This window comes from Microtus oregoni, unplaced genomic scaffold, assembly GCF_018167655.1.
Source record: "Microtus oregoni isolate MIOR12 unplaced genomic scaffold, Mior012 000037F_ref0000500, whole genome shotgun sequence".
In the NCBI taxonomy this organism is placed as follows: domain Eukaryota; kingdom Metazoa; phylum Chordata; class Mammalia; order Rodentia; family Cricetidae; genus Microtus; species Microtus oregoni.
In genome coordinates, this window is record NW_024543096.1 from 24,355,150 (window position 1) to 24,371,705 (window position 16,556).

A 16,556-nucleotide genomic window follows, 5' to 3' on the forward strand; every position below is an offset into this window, starting at 1 on the left:
ACCACACCTACTTTAATAAGGCCACACCTCCTAATAGTGCCACTCCCCATGAGTTTATGGGGACCAGTTACATTCAAACTTCCATGTGTGGCAACATAGTTCTACCAAATTCAAAGCCATTTTTAAAAAATTGCATAATTTTTCTGTACTAAGAAGGACTTCTATGTAGTTTCTCTTTATTTTTCTTGTTGAAAATAACTCCCTGAGTACACCTTTAATCCCAGCACTCAGGAGGCAGAGGCAGGCGGATCTCTGTGAGTTCAAGGCCAGCCTGGTCTACAGAGCGAGTTCCAGGTTCCAAAGTTACACAGAGAAACTGTCTCAGAAAACAAAACAAACAAAAGGCCTCATGGGTGATCTTGTCTTCTATTGTCTTGAGTCTGTGTGTTCTCAGCCATGGAAGCCTGGAGATGTGTCTTTTTCCTCAGGCTTTGGCTTTTCCATTGTGGGATTATTGGCATCACTTCTCTCCACCTTTACTGCCATGCAATGCTGCAGAGACAATTCCCAAGACGGTCAAAGATTTCCATTTCAATGTTTTCTTTCATGTGGCGTTGTGCAGTGAAAACATCATCAAGCATGAATTAAGATGGAGACTTTGGTGGAAATTTTTGTATGTGTGTTGATATTGTTGCTATAGTTTTAATCAAAGGTTCAAGCTGTTTTAGAACAATTATTTGATTGTGCAACAATAACTTTACATAATGTATCAAGAAGGAAAGAAGAAAGAAAGAGAGGGAGGGAGGGGAGAGGGAAGGAGAGAAAGAGAGAGAGAGAGAGGGAGAGAGAGAGAGAGAGAGAAAGAGAGAGAGAAAGAGAGAGAGAAAGAGAGAGGGAGGGGATCCAAAGGTAGAATGGAGTTGACATTGTTATAAAATGAAAACTAAAATTACGCTCTTCAAATGCTTTAATACAATTTAAAAATACTCTTATCAGAGCTGTACTTTTGATCATAGACTGTGTCCCCACATCTTCTGTTATTAGGTATTTTAATTCAAAATGACTAGCACTTTTATTTTACGCGACAATTGTATTCATGAAGTCTTTTTTTTTTCTAAATTAAAGGACTTTCTTACTATCTCATTAAAAAAAAACCCCTGATATTTTTTTAAGATCATTCTCTAAAATTGAATTCCACGTGTGATTTCGGTGAAATTGCCCTTTCTGGTTCCTATCTGTGTACTCTAGTATAAAGTTGTTCCGTCTCTGCCTTGTTTGGGTGAGGTGTATGAGGTAACCGGAATGTTCCTCTGGACTTTGGAAAGCTGGAAGTCGCCAGATGTTCTTGCTAGCCCAGAAGCGTGTGCTCCCTGGTCCCAGGACTGGTGAAATTCCTTCCTGCTGTTTTGACAGCTACTTGCTTTGGTTTCTTTTTCTCTTATGCTTCTACTCTGGTCAGAGATCTTTTTTTTTTTTTTTAATCTGTATTTAAATGATACTACAGCATCCCGAAAATCTGGCAAAGAAAGTGATATTTTGATGACATTTTTCACAGGGCTCAACTGGAATGAATTATTACATTTTAACAAGGCTCTAATAAACAGCTCGTTTATTCCTCCCTCGAAGGGCACAGTATTTCTTTGTCCAACAAGCTGCCTGAGTGTACGTATTGTCGAACTTTGAAAAAGCTTCTTTTCTCTAAACTTCAACCGAGAGACAATGGCCTTGCTCAGCGAATACTGCTTCCCTGTGACTCAGTATTTTCTCATCTGTGGTCTGTTGAGGATGAACTTAGATTTCGACTTGAAGTAAATATTTTTTGTCTGAAGTGAAGACATTACATACAGTAGCTGTATTTCCCTGAAGAAACGAATCATTTCTGTATAACTTTCCCTGGTCTGTCAAAGGATGGACTTTTGATTTTTGCCAAAATCTTTGGCAACCTTCCCTCAACTGGGCTTAAGCTAACCTAAAAGAACCCACCCCCAACACAGGCACCAACATGGGTCCCCATTAAGTAAATGTGTTTACTGATTTGTATTTATAATATAGGTTGGAGGGGGTCTCTTTCCCAGGAGGAGGACAAAGCTTCTTATTGAGATCCTTAGGTTCTGGTGGTAGCTACTCGTAAATAATCCCATTATCAAATCGATTTCTTTATACTTACGGTATTTGGTTTGCGTGTATGTCTGTGCACCATGTAAGTACCTGATGCCCACAGAGGCCAGAGAGGTGTTACATAGCTGGTGACTGGAGCCACAGATGGTTGTGAGCCACCATGTAGGCGCTGGGAATTGAACCCAGGTCCTCAGGAAGAGCAGCCAGTGCTCTCAACGTCTCTCCATTCTCAAACTTGACTTTTTTAAAGAAGCAAATTGAAGTCTTTTCCTAAATAGTTTCTGTCAGTGGTGTCATTGTCGTTAATACATTTTTTTTTTTAAAAAAAGGAAGCAGGATGTTGCATAGAACTAACGTCCTGGGGAGCCTTGGGGAGGGTCCTGCTTTGCTTTGAGCCATTCTTGACTGTTATTATTGAACTAGGGTGCCCCAAGCTGCCACCCCCACTTTCCTCAGAAGTGCTCTCTGTGTGACTGAGTCTAGCTTGTGTTCTCCAGAACCAGGACCCCCAGACTTTGAGGGATGGCTCTAACATCCACAGACGAGTGTCTGCCTCACCTTCATCCGCCACTTATTTTATTATAATAAATAATAGCCAACCCCATTGCAGTGTTCAAACAATGCCTCCTCACAGAAGAGTGTGAGCAACCAGAGTGGACACTCACATTTCATGATAAATGGGAGTTTCTGGGCTGGAGAGATGGCTCAGCCAACTACAGCACTGGCTGCTCTTCCAGAGGACCAGAGTCCAGTTCCCAGCACCCACATGGCAGCTTCCAGCTGTGTGTAACATCAGTTCCAGGGGGTCTGGTGTTCTCTTCCATCTTCTATGAATACGAGATATGCACATGGTGCAAGGACATACATGCAGACAAAACCCCCGACACATAAAAATAAATGTTCTTTTCAAAAACGAGTTTCCACATTTGTCTCTTAGTAGGTGGCGTATTTTCTCTTCATCCTGTGGGATCTTCATGGCTGTAGTCATGGTTTTAGCTATAAATAACCGCAAGGACAGCCCTGCTGGATGTCAGCTAGAGTCTTTATTTCGCACAAGTACTTGTAGCAACCCGTTACACCCACTACGTGCTTCCTTTCGGACATTGCAGAAAATGAGCACTTTCCCAACACCTGCATACCAACTGGGCCTTTGCCTCTTTTAGCAAATGCTCTATCTTTACCGTTTGGAGGCCGTTCCAAATGATGCTAATTAACCCCCCCCCCCCCCAGTGATCCTCCTAGGTTTGTGAAACAGACCCACTCTTCTCTCTGCAAGGGCATCTCAGCTTGAAATCCAGGAAGCAATGGTGGATGGTGTCCATATCCATGACTTCCTGAGATGGAGGGAAAGTGTGGACGGCATCTGGGGGACAGGGGCTCTTTTCCAGCTTGTTTCCTGTAAGTTCAATTGGAAGACCTTGTCTGTGCAAATAGATTTCAAAATAGAGCCTGCCCTTTGACTGTCTCCATAATTACATGGCTCGCTCTGTATTTTATTTGGCAGCCAGAGCAGTTAACCCCTAGAAGGAAGGGGCTGATGGCATGCCCAGCTTGCCTTCCCAGACATGTCCATGGGAATGAATAAACCAGTGTTTGGCAAGGCCCACAGCTACAAACACACCAGAATCGTCTCTAACTGAACTGGAGCTCTCTGGGAACAGATCTTATAATGTTTATTGTGACTGATTAAAAAACTTAACTCTGTCCTCGATGTGTGGACTGTGGCAAGGTACTAATTGTTTTTAAAAAATTGGGAGTCGGGGGAGTCCTCGTTGCTTTGATGTCAGCAACATCTGTCAGCAGGATGAATTTGCTGTTGTTTAGTTTCAAGAGCCCTTGTCCGTCAGCTTTGCCCAATCAGTTCTGCTGCAGCCTGGGGCAATCCCCCATGTGTGGATGTGTTTTTCCTTCCACAAACGCACAGGTTATTTCTTGTGAAACGTGAGCTTCTCTTCTGCTTTATAGCTGCCTGGAAATGGGAAGGACCCACCAGGCCCTCCCTTCTTTTTCAAACATGTACATCCTCGTCCTAGATGGCAGAAGCATCATAGGGAGTGACTCAGACTTTTTCATTTTTCTTCCGCAACCTTTATGGAGTTAGGAAACCTTTTACACGGAGGAGAGTCAGCGCTTTAGGTCAAGAGATGGGGGGAGATGCTCTTGCAGCCTTCTCTTGGACTCCAGGCACGTGACGCTCTGAGAGCTGTGGTTTCTGCTCGGAGGGAGTGGTTGGAGTCGGTGGAAGTCTCATCTTTCTGTGGTTCTAAATCTGCGCTTCAAAAATGTGTTCCTAGGGGACAGTATTTTCTAAGCCTACTGGAGGAAGCAGCGTTTTTTGAGCAGTAAAACAAAACCAAACTCTGTCAGATTGCTGACACAAAGTAAGCTGCCTTTTTTTTTTTAAGTTGAAGTTAATGTCTTATTTAAGCAAATCATTTGGTTAAAATTAAAATTATCAATGACTGCAAGAGCCACAGTTGAAAATGAATTAGTAAAACATTGTTGTTTTCTCTCTTGGTAATCATAAATCATTTAAATCTGGCAGACAGTCCTCCCTTCATCCAAAATAATTGCCTCCATTTGTAAAATCAATTAGATGTTAATATGCTATAAATAATAGTTTTGTTACTAGACTTTGGCATTTGCTGATCATTATGAAGAAATATATTCAGCAAGACATTTTACAGGGTGTCTTTTCAATCCCGTATTATCTCTGGTTGACATTGTTAGCGAGCGTAAGGTAGTGCCAGGCTGCTTTATCGTGTTGTTCCCTAGCCAGATGTTTGGCCCCTCCTGAATGTGGCTGCGTGAGGATGGGTGGCCTGCTGCCGAGTGGAAGTCTGTAATGGAAGATCGAGGTGCTGGTCGCCACGCTAGAGTACGAGCGCACTTGTCCACTTTTACAACTGCTTAAAATAACGAACACGTTACAGGCCCCTGTGAAAGTTCCTTCAGACCTCACCCCTAAGAATACCTGTTGACCAAAAGAAAACTCATATTTTCACGGGTAAAATTGGCTTAATAAAGGGTCATTAGCAAAGGTACGCATAAAAACCCAGGGCACGGTGGGCGCAATGGAAGCATTTCATTAAGTGGTATAGAAAGCACGAGCGGATAACAATTAAAATGGACCCTGAGTTACAAGGCCAATCAATATGGGGCAGGCTGTGTGCAGTGACATTAGTCATGGAAGACACAGCCCTCCCTCCAGCATGCGGGGTTCCACAGCCCTACCTCTCAGGCAGAGTTTAGAAATTGATGTTATTACCAAATATGAAAATATTTAAACCCATACACTAGACTTATTATATCCCATGTATAAATTTAAAATACAAAGCCCGTGCAGCAGGAGGCAGAGGACAGAGCAATTTCAAGAGACATTGAGCCCACACAGCATGCTACTCCACGGAGGGGAAGAAACGGGTGTCTGTCAATTTCAGGGTTCAGCTTCAGACTCTGATAGGAGTTTTGTGACACCGAATGTAATTTGTGTCATTGCTTTTGATAACAGTAAATATTTAGCTCCCACAACGTGTGGATTTGCTGCCTGTGGATACCCTCCAGCTTTTCTGCTAGGGGGTCAGCAGTAACGGTACTCTGATGGGCCAACAGGAAGGGACTCCTTTCTGCTCTGGGCTCCCTGTTCTGGGGTGCTTGATGGTTTCCACCAGTGCATCCTAAACATCACATAGGTCCATTTGCCCCTGCAGTAATTAGCATCTCCTGCATCTTCCTCCCCAAGCAGCGTCACCAAAAGAGCACGCGTAGTGACTCTGGCAAACCACACCGCCAAGAGGACCAGGCAGTGTTCTCGTCTCCGAAGATGGTCACTGAGCACCACATTAATAGCAAATTGGAAGTTAGATATAATTACAGGGATCATAAGACAGAACTATATAGAAAACAGACTTCTTATCAGACACTATGGTTGAGTATGTTCCTAGAACTCTGATTATATTAATAAAGATTGGGATTTTAATTTTGCCAAGTCTGCTTTTGGATTTGTTTATTTATTTGTTTGATTGGTTAGGGTTTCTTTCTTTTTTTTTTTTAATTTGAGACAGAGTTCCTCTGTGTAGCCTGGCTGTCCTGGAACTTGCTCTGTAGTCTTGACTGTCCTAGAACTTGGACTTGGAGATCTGCCTGCCTCTGCCTCCCGAGTGCTGGGATTAAAGGCATGCACCACCACTGCCTCGCCTTTTGCATTTGGAATTTTGACTATTACTGATTGATTGAAATATGATAGAGCTGGGGAGGTGGCTCTTTGGTAAGAATGCTTCCTGGGCAACCATGGGGACCTGGCTTCAAAATTTGAGTACCTATGTTTAAAAGCTGGGCATGGTCCTGCTTACAGCTCCCAGAACGTGGAGAGGAAGGCCAGAGCTATCAGGGTTGCTGGGGATTGCCAGGCTAGTCCAGATTTAGTAAGAGATCTTGTTTCAAAGGAATAAGGGAGAGATGAGTTAGAGCAGGCCCTCTAGAGTCCTCCCCAGACTTCCACATCAGAGAGAGAGAGAGAGAGAGAGAGAGAGGCATCTTATAACATATACCAAAAAATAAAAGGTTTTAAAAATTATCCCTGGTGACCATTTACAGGGTGATCAGAAGACCAATCAATGTCTTCCAAGGTACCAAGACTTAAACCCATCTGTTCATGTCATCTGTGAAAACACTTATTTTTTTTCCTGGTCAGTGTGAATAGTTAGTAGAAAAATATATAATAGTATGTGAAAATCATGTTACTTTATGATAGTATGTATAGGGTAACTTTTATTAAACTGAAGGAAAATACTTCAAATGTAAAGGTTAAGTGGATTTGATTAGAGCCGTTGCTGTCAACAGATTAACTGTGTCTGGCCGAGCTTCCAGTGTTTGGTGTTTGCCCCTACAGTTGCTGGGGTAGGGGGCATGCTTGTATCTTTCTGGCAGTGAGACTGCCATTTGGCAAGACAGATAAATACATTAGGCACACTGTTCGCCCAGAAAGTGAATACCTCACAAACCTTACCCAGGCGTCCCAGTGGAGACCTGACGGTTTCATAATTCAAGTTTAAGTACATAAAAAGGATTCCCCTGTAATGCCTATGTACTTGAACTTGATATTACTGATAAAGATGGCCTCTCTTTCATGTAATCAGCCACACTGAAAATAATCCTGTGTGATAAAATTGATCGGAGTCTGTATCACCCACTGTCTGGCTGTAGCAGGGCAGTTACGTGTTGCTGAACGCAGGCCAGTGCTAAGCCTCCTATCTCAGAAACACCTGGAAGCCACTCAACAAGGTGTTGGCACAGGAAACGCTCTGTGGGTCAGAGTTCACTGTCACCGCACTTGCTAGACAACTGTCACACCACTGCCGTCTCTCCAGCCTGGCTTTCATCCCTCCTTCCATTTTGTTGACTTAACGTTTGCCTCCCCTGCAGGAATGTACTGCCCTTGAAAGCTGGGACCACTGTATTTCCCGGATCTAGGGTGTGGAAACAGGAGAGTGGAAGCGGCAAACGCAGTGTTGAGTAAAAAGGATAAAGCTGGGTGTCCCACAGATAAACGTTAAAGATGGAAGTGGAGGGAGGGCGGTCGTGTGCGGAGCAGCTGTTCTTTGGAGATGGTTTCCACATGGGAGGAAGAGCACCCTTACTCCCCTTAATGCTCAGAATGTGGGGCGCAGAAGTTTTGGTAATGCAGGTCTATCTGACTTCATTAGCATATGCCTCCCAGTTCCTCTAAGAATTTCCATGAAAAAGATGTCTTCATTCGAAATGTTAACTGAGCACAGGACATATATTTTTCAAGATTAAACAAACAAGCAAAACTTCCTTCAAAATCCAAATCATGAAAACGTTGCAGTTTTCGGCCGGGCATGTTTGGACTTCCAGAGCCCCAGCATACTGTTAGATGGCAGTGTGGTGGTCCCAGCCCTAGGCTTGGAAATGGGGAGCTGACGGGGGCCTGGTTGTTGATTCTGAGAGTGTGTGTTTCATCTTTAAAGAGTGGCATGAACAACTGCTGCCTACCTAACAGTCAGTAAGGGCCAATAGGGATAAAATGACCATCTAGCAATGAGGGTCATCAAAAAGGAGTTGTTAAATCTGAATCACTACCTTCTGTTTGCTTGTTTGTTTGTTGTTTTTGAGACAGGGTCTCTCTATGAATGTAGTCCTGAAACTTGATATGTAGACCAGGCTGACCTCAAACTCACAAAGATCCACCTGCCTCTGCCTCCCAAGTACTGGGATTAAAGGTATATGCTACCACTTCCCGGCAATGATTTCCTTTATAAGAGTTGCCATGGTCCCTTTGCTGGCCCTGGGAAAGCTGGTTTTGCCTCTCACTGAACACTACAGCAAGAGACCTGGCCCCTCCACTCCAGAGAGACAGCCCTACCCCTCACCACAGGTCATGGTGAACTGACTCTGAGGGCATTGACTAGGTGAGTTGGCTCCACCCCCCTCTCCTGAGGTGGGTGACCCCAGTGGTCTGGACTGACGAGCTCAGCCACCACTCAGGCCCACAGCTGGCCAGGCCTTGGGTTGGTCACCCTAGCAACTACCCATCTAGGACCTGTTGGAGCTCATGAAGGGACTGGTCCTGTGGAACAGTACCAACAGGATCTCCAAGACTTGGGGCAACCACGAGACATCCCAGAGCAGTTCTGGTGAGGATCCAGTTTGATGGTGTGTACCAGAAACAGAGGCCTTGAGCCAGACCAGTGACTCATGGCAATGATCATTCATCAGTAAAGCTGATAGGACAGAAGGGTCTACTGTGTGACACACCGAGGCCCCCAATGCCACCAGGACGAATGAACAGGTGTTGGAGAGGCAGGAAAGAAGGAGAAGGGAAGAGGGGTTTTGTAGTTTTTGTTTTGTTTTGGGTTTTTTTGTTAGTTTTGTTCTTGGTTTTGTTTGCTTGCTTGCTTACTGTGTTTTATTTCCTTTTGGGGGGTGCTACAGGGATAAGGGGAAGATATGGGGGACTGGGAGGTGAGTGGAATTGGCGTACATGATGTGAAACTCCCAAAGAATCAATTAAAATAGTTAAATTTTAAAAAGTTGTTGTTGTGTTCATGTGTCTTTTCATATAAAAACCCTTCACTTGCCTCTGCCTCCCAAGTGCTAGAATTAAAGGTGTGAGCCAACACTGCCCGGCTTATACATGACTTTATGTTGCTTTTGGGGGGTCAAACTCAGATTTTCATGTTTACCTACTAGGCTATCATCCCATCTACTCATTAGAAAAAACTAATATCTTAAAAAGTAGGAAAAATATGCTTGTCTGTTTCAAGTCCTTTTAGATCTGAGTGTGGTGGCTTGTGAATCCTCAACCTCTCAGAAGGCTGAGATAGGAAAATACATTGAGCCCCGGAGTTCAGGACCATTCTGGTCAACAGACCAGGCCCCATTTCAAAAATATAAAAACAGCAAACCATTAAAAAAAGAAAATAAATGGTTTTCTGGCCTCTTGTCTGGGATTTGGAATTGTCTACAATAATACGAGGGCCCAGTGTGGCTGGGGATTTTAGCTCTGTGAGGGTGTGAACCTGTCTGTGTCCAGGGCCCTGGGTTAGGTCCCCAGCAGTGCAGAAAAGTAAAAACATAAGGAACATACATTAATATGTGCTCTTCAGCATTATCTATGTGATACACTAGTACAAGTATTACCCCAAACCCCTCTGTGTGTCTGATTTTACAGTGCCGAGTTCAAGCTGAGAGCAAAACATAACGGAATGAAATGTTGAACGTTGAATCTCATGCCTTTTTTCAATCCGTCAGCAACGCTGACCTTGGGGATCAATCCTCCACCAGTTCTCACAGCTGAGATGTGACTCTAGGACCAGCAGTTCCCAAGCACAGAGTGCTTGAAAGCCCGCTCCCCTCATCCCATGGAGGAGGGTCCACCGAGAATCTCTCCTTTTCCTCGTGGCTGATTCTCCTGGCCTGGGCAACTCAGAGTGAGAACAGCGGTGACCTCAGCAGTGGCTGGGCAGGGCTGAGAGGTAAATGGTTTAGGCTCTGTCACAGCTAATCAACCCTGCCTTAGCTGAGACACAGTCCTGACCAGTTGTAAATAACTCAGGGTAGGTACGGGCACCAAAATCTGAATTTCGCCTTACAAGATACTGTTGCTTCTGATTTTTTTTTCCCAACCACTTATAAATGTGAAAACCCATTTCTTGGTGTTAAGCTGTAAAGACAGGCAGCAGGCCAGATCTGGCCCTTAGGCTGGAGTCTGCCAGCCTGTCTTATAGCTGTGACCTGTGGGGGGTGGTTCTAAACGATTGCTTTTATTGTAATAGTAATGGAAGTCGATTTTTTTTTGAGACGTAGATGGTTTTTAAAAGCTAACAGTATAGAAGAAAATAAAATGAACCAAAGTCTTCCCTCCTCTTGCCCTAATTACACACTCTAGAAATTCCCCCTGTTGATGAATATTAATCTTGGCAATGTATAGATGTACACAAGCCTTAAATGTGTAAGCTTCCTTTACCCTAATGGGTTTCTTTTTTGGACATGATTTTTTAATTTATTCCTTATGAATTTCTTACATGTACACAAAGTATTTTGACCGTGCCCACCCCCACTCCCTTGAGGTCTCTGCCCATCAGTGCACAGAGACCACTTAGCGCCTTTCACTCTCCTGGGAAGGAGTCCTGTGTGGCTCAGGATGGTGTCAGACTCACTGTGCATCAGAGGATGACTGTGAACTGAGCCTCCCATCTCTGTGTCCCAAGTCGTGAATGCACACTGCCATAGTTAGCTTCGTTCTTCTTAATGATTTCAGAATTTTCTGTTGTATCGATGGACAGTATTATATGTGTAGCCCATCCTCTGTTGATACTTCCCATTTGAAATCAGGCTGCTTCACAGTTTTCTACCCAAACAATCCCTAGGTAAAGGTGTGGCTTCATACATCCACAGTTACAAATTATCTGTGGGCTACAGTCTGAAAAGAGAGCCAGACGATGGGAGTGCACGCCTTTAATCCCAGCACTTGGGAGGCAGAGGCAGGAGGATCTCAGTGAGTTTGACGCCAGCCTGGTCTACAAAGCAAGTTCCAGGACACACAGGACTGTTACACAGAGAAACCCTGTCTCAAAAAAACAAAAACAAAATAAAAGTCTAAGGAGATAAATTGCTGACTCAAAAGATGTGCTTTTAGTATTTTAATAAATGCCTCTAAATGCCTACGCTTCTTTTCTTTGGTTTCACCGACATTTTTGCTCTTTGGTCCAACTTGTGCCTTCATCGCAGTGAATTTTGGTATAATGCCTGCATGCACAAGAACTTAACACACAGTCGCTATCCTATGCAGGCCAAAAGTGCAGCTGGCAATTTGTCTGTGGCTTTTGAAGGGAAAATGGTTTTAAAGAGGGTAGAGCCCCCAAAGTAGTGCCCTGAATTCTAGGGTTATCTGGACATCGTCACACAAGGTACCGAAGCAGAATTTGCTCTTTTCCATACCTGCTGCAGGGCAGATCTTTCCGTATGTTTATTTCCTATTAGAGTAAAGCTCTCCACCGTCAGAAATTTATGTAAACAGTGCCAGTTAGTCAATATGGTATGCTACTGTTGTACCAGAATACTGCTGGCCCCTTTCTCTCTGGGGCTTTCTCTTTTGAGTCAATAAAGAATGAGACTAATGATTTAATAGGTATAGCACCTTCAGGGGCAACACCGTTAATGTCTTTTCTTTCTGTCTGTCTTCTTAACCTGAACTACATCTATTTTTGCTCATAGGTTGTCAGAGAATTTTGTCTTCTCCACTCAATCATCTCTGCTTATACAAGCGGACAGGCAGTCAACAAAGAAGAAATTTCTTTTTCTGGAGACAAAGGGATCTCTCCCACAATATAGTCTCGCCGGCTGCAGTTTCTCCCGCACATCCTGTTCCCAAGGTACTGTACTGATGCAGGCTGCTACTCTTTCTGGCGGGCAGAGGTGAACTGAAAACTTGGCTTGTGATTTCAAATTGTGACGGAAGACATTTTATTTTAACATCCTGCAGTTCGAGGCTGTCTATTAAAACAGAAATAAAGGTCTAGGCAAACAACTGCTTAGCTTATCTGGAATTTCAGCTTTTAATTAAGAAAATTTTTATTGTTAAATTTCAATATGTAACTAAAACTGTGTATAGTTTGTGACTTTTTTAGGGAAAATGACTGTAAAATTGGAATGATTCAAGAGAAATTCATGGAAATTAGCACACTGGATGTTTTTAATCCCTTCAACTTTCTGTGTTACGAATTTTTTTTTAGAGTAAATTAAATAAAAGCCAAAGCATTCCTGATTCTCCCCACTGAAGGTTTCAGTATTGTGGAAAGACAATCTCTCTGTCTTTGAAAATGCAAAGACGGTGTAAGGCGTCATTTAGGAAGAAGGAAAATAGCTACAAGAGATACAGACTTGTCCCGAACGTCACCTGCTCTCTCCCTCGTACACTCTTTCTCTTTATTGTGAATCACACTGAGCATAGCTCCCGGAGGCGAGCAGTCCATTTTTATAGCAAGGGTTGAGAGACAGAGGAACTAAAAGTCCTAGCTTGGTTTAGATTTGACCATTGTAGAGAGTGCCAACATTTGGTACGAATCATAAAATTGACATTATTTTTCTTCAGTAAAAACAAAAAAAAAAATCTCTAGGGCCAGGGAGATGGCTCATTCATTAGAGCGTTTGTTCTGTAAACATGAGGGCCTGCACTCATCCCCAGCACCCACATAAAACCAGGACTGCAGCATATGCCTATAATTCCAGATCTGGGGAGGGGAGGCAGAGACAGGTAGAACCCTAGGGTTCACTGGCCAGTCAGTCTGGTCAAGTCAGCAAGCTCCAGATTTAGTGAGAGACTCTGTCTCAAAAAATCAGGTAGAGAGCAATTAAGGAAGACATCAGATATCATCCTGTGGTCTCCACACCTCTGCAACTATGCATATTTGTTTTTTTTGTTTTTTTTTTTTTTTTTGTTTTTCGAGAAAGGGTTTCTCTGTGGCTTTTGGAGCCTGTCCTGGAACTAGCTCTGTAGACCAGGCTGGTCTCGAACTCACAGAGATCCGCCTGCCTCTGCCTCCCGAGTGCTGGGATTAAAGGCATGCGCCACCATTGCCCGGCTCTTTTCTTTTTTTTTTTAACTATGCATATTTGTATCCATATGAATGCATAGTTATATCCATACATGCACACGCGCGCACACACACACACACACACCTCTAGTTAAAAGAAATGTGTTGTATTATGCCTTTTAGCCAGTTTCAGAGACAACCCAGCAGCCCCCAGCCTATAGCTATAACCAAGACAGCTCACAGAGCAGAAATAAGAACATAGGCTTGTTGGGGAGAGACCTGGTAATCTGAGGGAGTTGGTGGGGGTGACTATAGGAGAGGAGATGCTTCTTCAGGGCTCAGTTTGACAAACCAGGCCATTCTACTACCTGAATAACAAAACCCCTTCCAGCTGGAGAAATGGCTCAGTGCCTACGTGTTTGCTATACAAGTGTAAGAACTTGAGCTCAGATCCTCTGCGCTCACATGAACCCCAGCTGCTGCTGGTGTGTGCTGTAATTCTAGTGTTGACGAGTGGGGATGTGGACACGGTGGATCCCTGGAGCTTTTGGCTACCTATGAGCTCCAGGTTCAGTGAGAAACCCTGTCTCAAGTGCAAACAGATAAGGGAAAGAAAAAGCCCTTCTGAACAGTGGAATAAGAAAAGATCCTAAGGTCTGACCTGGCGCTCTTCACAAACACAAGAGCCCCAACCTCTTGGCCCTGCAGAACTTTGAGTATGACTCCCTGTCCAAACTTCTGTGTGGCCTTACTGTGTGGTGGTCAGTGGTCTTACATACTATTGCTATAAATAGCTCAGGAAGGGCCCTGCAGACCCTGGGGCAGACAGAAGCTGTGTCTAAGATACTGGTACCTCCCAAAGCCACCAGTGGGATTCAAAGCTGGAGAAGCAGCCGCAGGAGGCATCAGGCTTGGGTGTTTGACTTTGGGTTAGGTGCAGGCTCTTCGTTCTTCTTGATAAATGGTGGAAATGTTCTAGGTAATTGTATTGTCCTTGGAGAAGACATGAAGGAAATCAGCTGTTTTGTCTAATGCTTGGTTGTCATGTTACCCAGTGTGAGACTGTATGTGGCAGGTCCCATGAACTTAATACCCTTTTACATGGACTCGTTGGGGAGGGCGTTGAGCTGTCCTTTGCCTACATTTTAGCATTGCCTGAAGAAGATGAGAGTGTTTATTAAGCATTGTGCAGACTGGAAACCTGGCATTTTTTCATCCAGAGACCTTGCGTCTAATGGGCTCGGGTGGAGCAGAGAACAGAAAACTGCTGTTTGTTTTGACCAGAAGTCTACTTCAGCAGAACCCGACTCAAAGCCTGTAAGGTTAACAGCCCATCCAGAGAAGCATTACCAAGCGATGTTAAGTTCAAAAGGGCAGGGGAAGGAACTGGGGGTAGCCTGGAGGTCTGTTGTGCTGGCTATGGAGGTCGGTGCATCGGCAGGAAGGGCAGAACTCCATGAAGCAGGAGGCTGTGTCTGAAAAAAATGATGCCATTGTCGTGTGCTGGGTTCTGATCTTCGTGTTCAATCTTTTTTCCCGAAGCACATAAAGAAGCCAGACTATGTGACGACAGGCCTTGTGCCCGACTGGGGAGACAGCATAGAAGTTAAGACTGAAGATCAGATCCGAGGGCTCCGTGAGGCTTGTCAGCTGGCCCGACACATCCTCCTCCTGGCTGGGAAGAGCTTGAAGGTGGTACCAAGCCAGAGTAACTTCCGTACTTCCTCTCTCTTTCTCCTTAACTCCCTCTTTACTCTCATCTATTAGTAATTTGGTTTTTTAAAGTAAAGCCTTAAGATGGGAAAGGGGGATTTTACTATTTTATGTGTTTGCTCAAGAAATAATGTAAACTTCTAAACTCAGTTGTAACTGGCAGAGTTCTAGAGACGCTCCGTTGACTCGGCCCCTCCGAGGTGCTCTGTGGCAGAGGACCTCGGCTTTGCCACCTTTCCTCTGCCTGTGCTCTGCTTATATTTCCCACATCACCTCCATGTGTTGAAAGTGTTGGCCCTACCTTGTAGTCTGCCTCTTCTTTTCTTGAATGTTCTTTACAAAGAAAGGGTAGGCCCAATATGAAAACCACAGTAGCTTGGTTATATACATACATACATGCATGCATGCATGCATACATACATACATACATAGAGATAGATACTGCTACAAGAGTCAGTCCTTTTAGAATCACCCCAAACATCTTGCTGCCCATAGTTCATAAAGAAGTATAAACGTAGTTTCAAAGTGGGACTCGGTGGTGGATTTGCTTACTATGTCACCTGTGTAGTTGACTATTATAGCGACATAACCAGGGATAGGTGGATATCAACCAAGACAGGAAATTGTTGAGGAATTAGTTAGCAGCTCCTGAGTAATTTTACTTGGTTGTAGAATTTTATTTGTAGTGTATCTCATGGAGATAGTCTTCGTGTGCTTGCGAAACTCAGTTTCTGGAGTTGGGGTACAGCTAAAGCGCAGAACACTTGCCTGGTGTAATTGAGGCCCCGGGTTCAATCCCCGGCAGCGCAAAACAGAACAAAGCAAGACCCTTCAATTTCAGTTCTCTTCATTGGAAAATAATTGGATATTCTCTAGTATGGGAAGCATTAAAACATACTTATCTGGGCATGAAAGAAATCAAGCTTATAGAGAATAAAATCTCTGTGAAAGGCATTAGAGACTGGGTTTTTAAAATAACGGTGCATCACCTCCCTGCCGTTGCTGCAAAGCTCGCCCATGCGGCGTTTCAACAAGATGAAAAGGTATAGGTGAAGCTCCTCTAAGGCAGCATTCTGTTCGCACACTTATTTCTATGCTTCCCTTAGCCAGAGCTCTGACCCTCGAGGAAGAAGGAACTGGTGAAATCATCAAGCTAACAGGAATCATCACTTAATGACTCACTGTATTTCCTGATGGTTTATGACGCCATCATGTACCCAAATGATCAAGAGAGCACAGCTGAGGGGGGTGGCGGGAGTCACGACCAATTAAGGCTACACTCCGAATTCATCGTGGCGAATTTATACAGTCTCACCTTGGCAGTGCTGTTGTTGCAGGCACAGTCAATAAACACAGGAAATGTCTCCAACTGTCGCTGCACACTTTATTTAATATTTCAGGTTGACATGACAACAGAAGAGATTGATGCTCTAGTTCATCGCGAAACCATCAGTCACGATGCCTATCCCTCACCTCTGGGCTATGGCCGCTTTCCAAAATCTGTTTGCACCTCTGTAAACAATGTGCTCTGCCATGGCATTCCTGACAGGTATTCATTTTTCAATAATGTATTGTTCCTTTGGAAACTAAGATCCGTAGCCCACACTGAAAAATCCTGTGCTTCAGTTGAAACCTACCTGCATACATGCTTCTGAAACTGATTACGATGAAATAAAAACGTCGAGGTGTTTTACTTCCACATGGTCTTAACACCACCATTTGATGTTT

General features: G+C 44.0%; 1 protein-coding gene across 1 annotated transcript in view; it reads left to right on the forward strand.

Moving 5' to 3' along the window:
* The window catches only part of Metap1d (methionyl aminopeptidase type 1D, mitochondrial), a 67,792-nt gene that overhangs the window by 35,347 nt on the left and 15,889 nt on the right, over positions 1-16,556 (forward strand). The window contains exons 2-4 of the mRNA XM_041631592.1: positions 11,797-11,954; positions 14,658-14,807; positions 16,229-16,377. Of these exons, the coding sequence (XP_041487526.1) occupies positions 11,797-11,954; positions 14,658-14,807; positions 16,229-16,377 (457 nt within the window). The remainder of the gene's footprint in view (positions 1-11,796; positions 11,955-14,657; positions 14,808-16,228; positions 16,378-16,556) is intronic.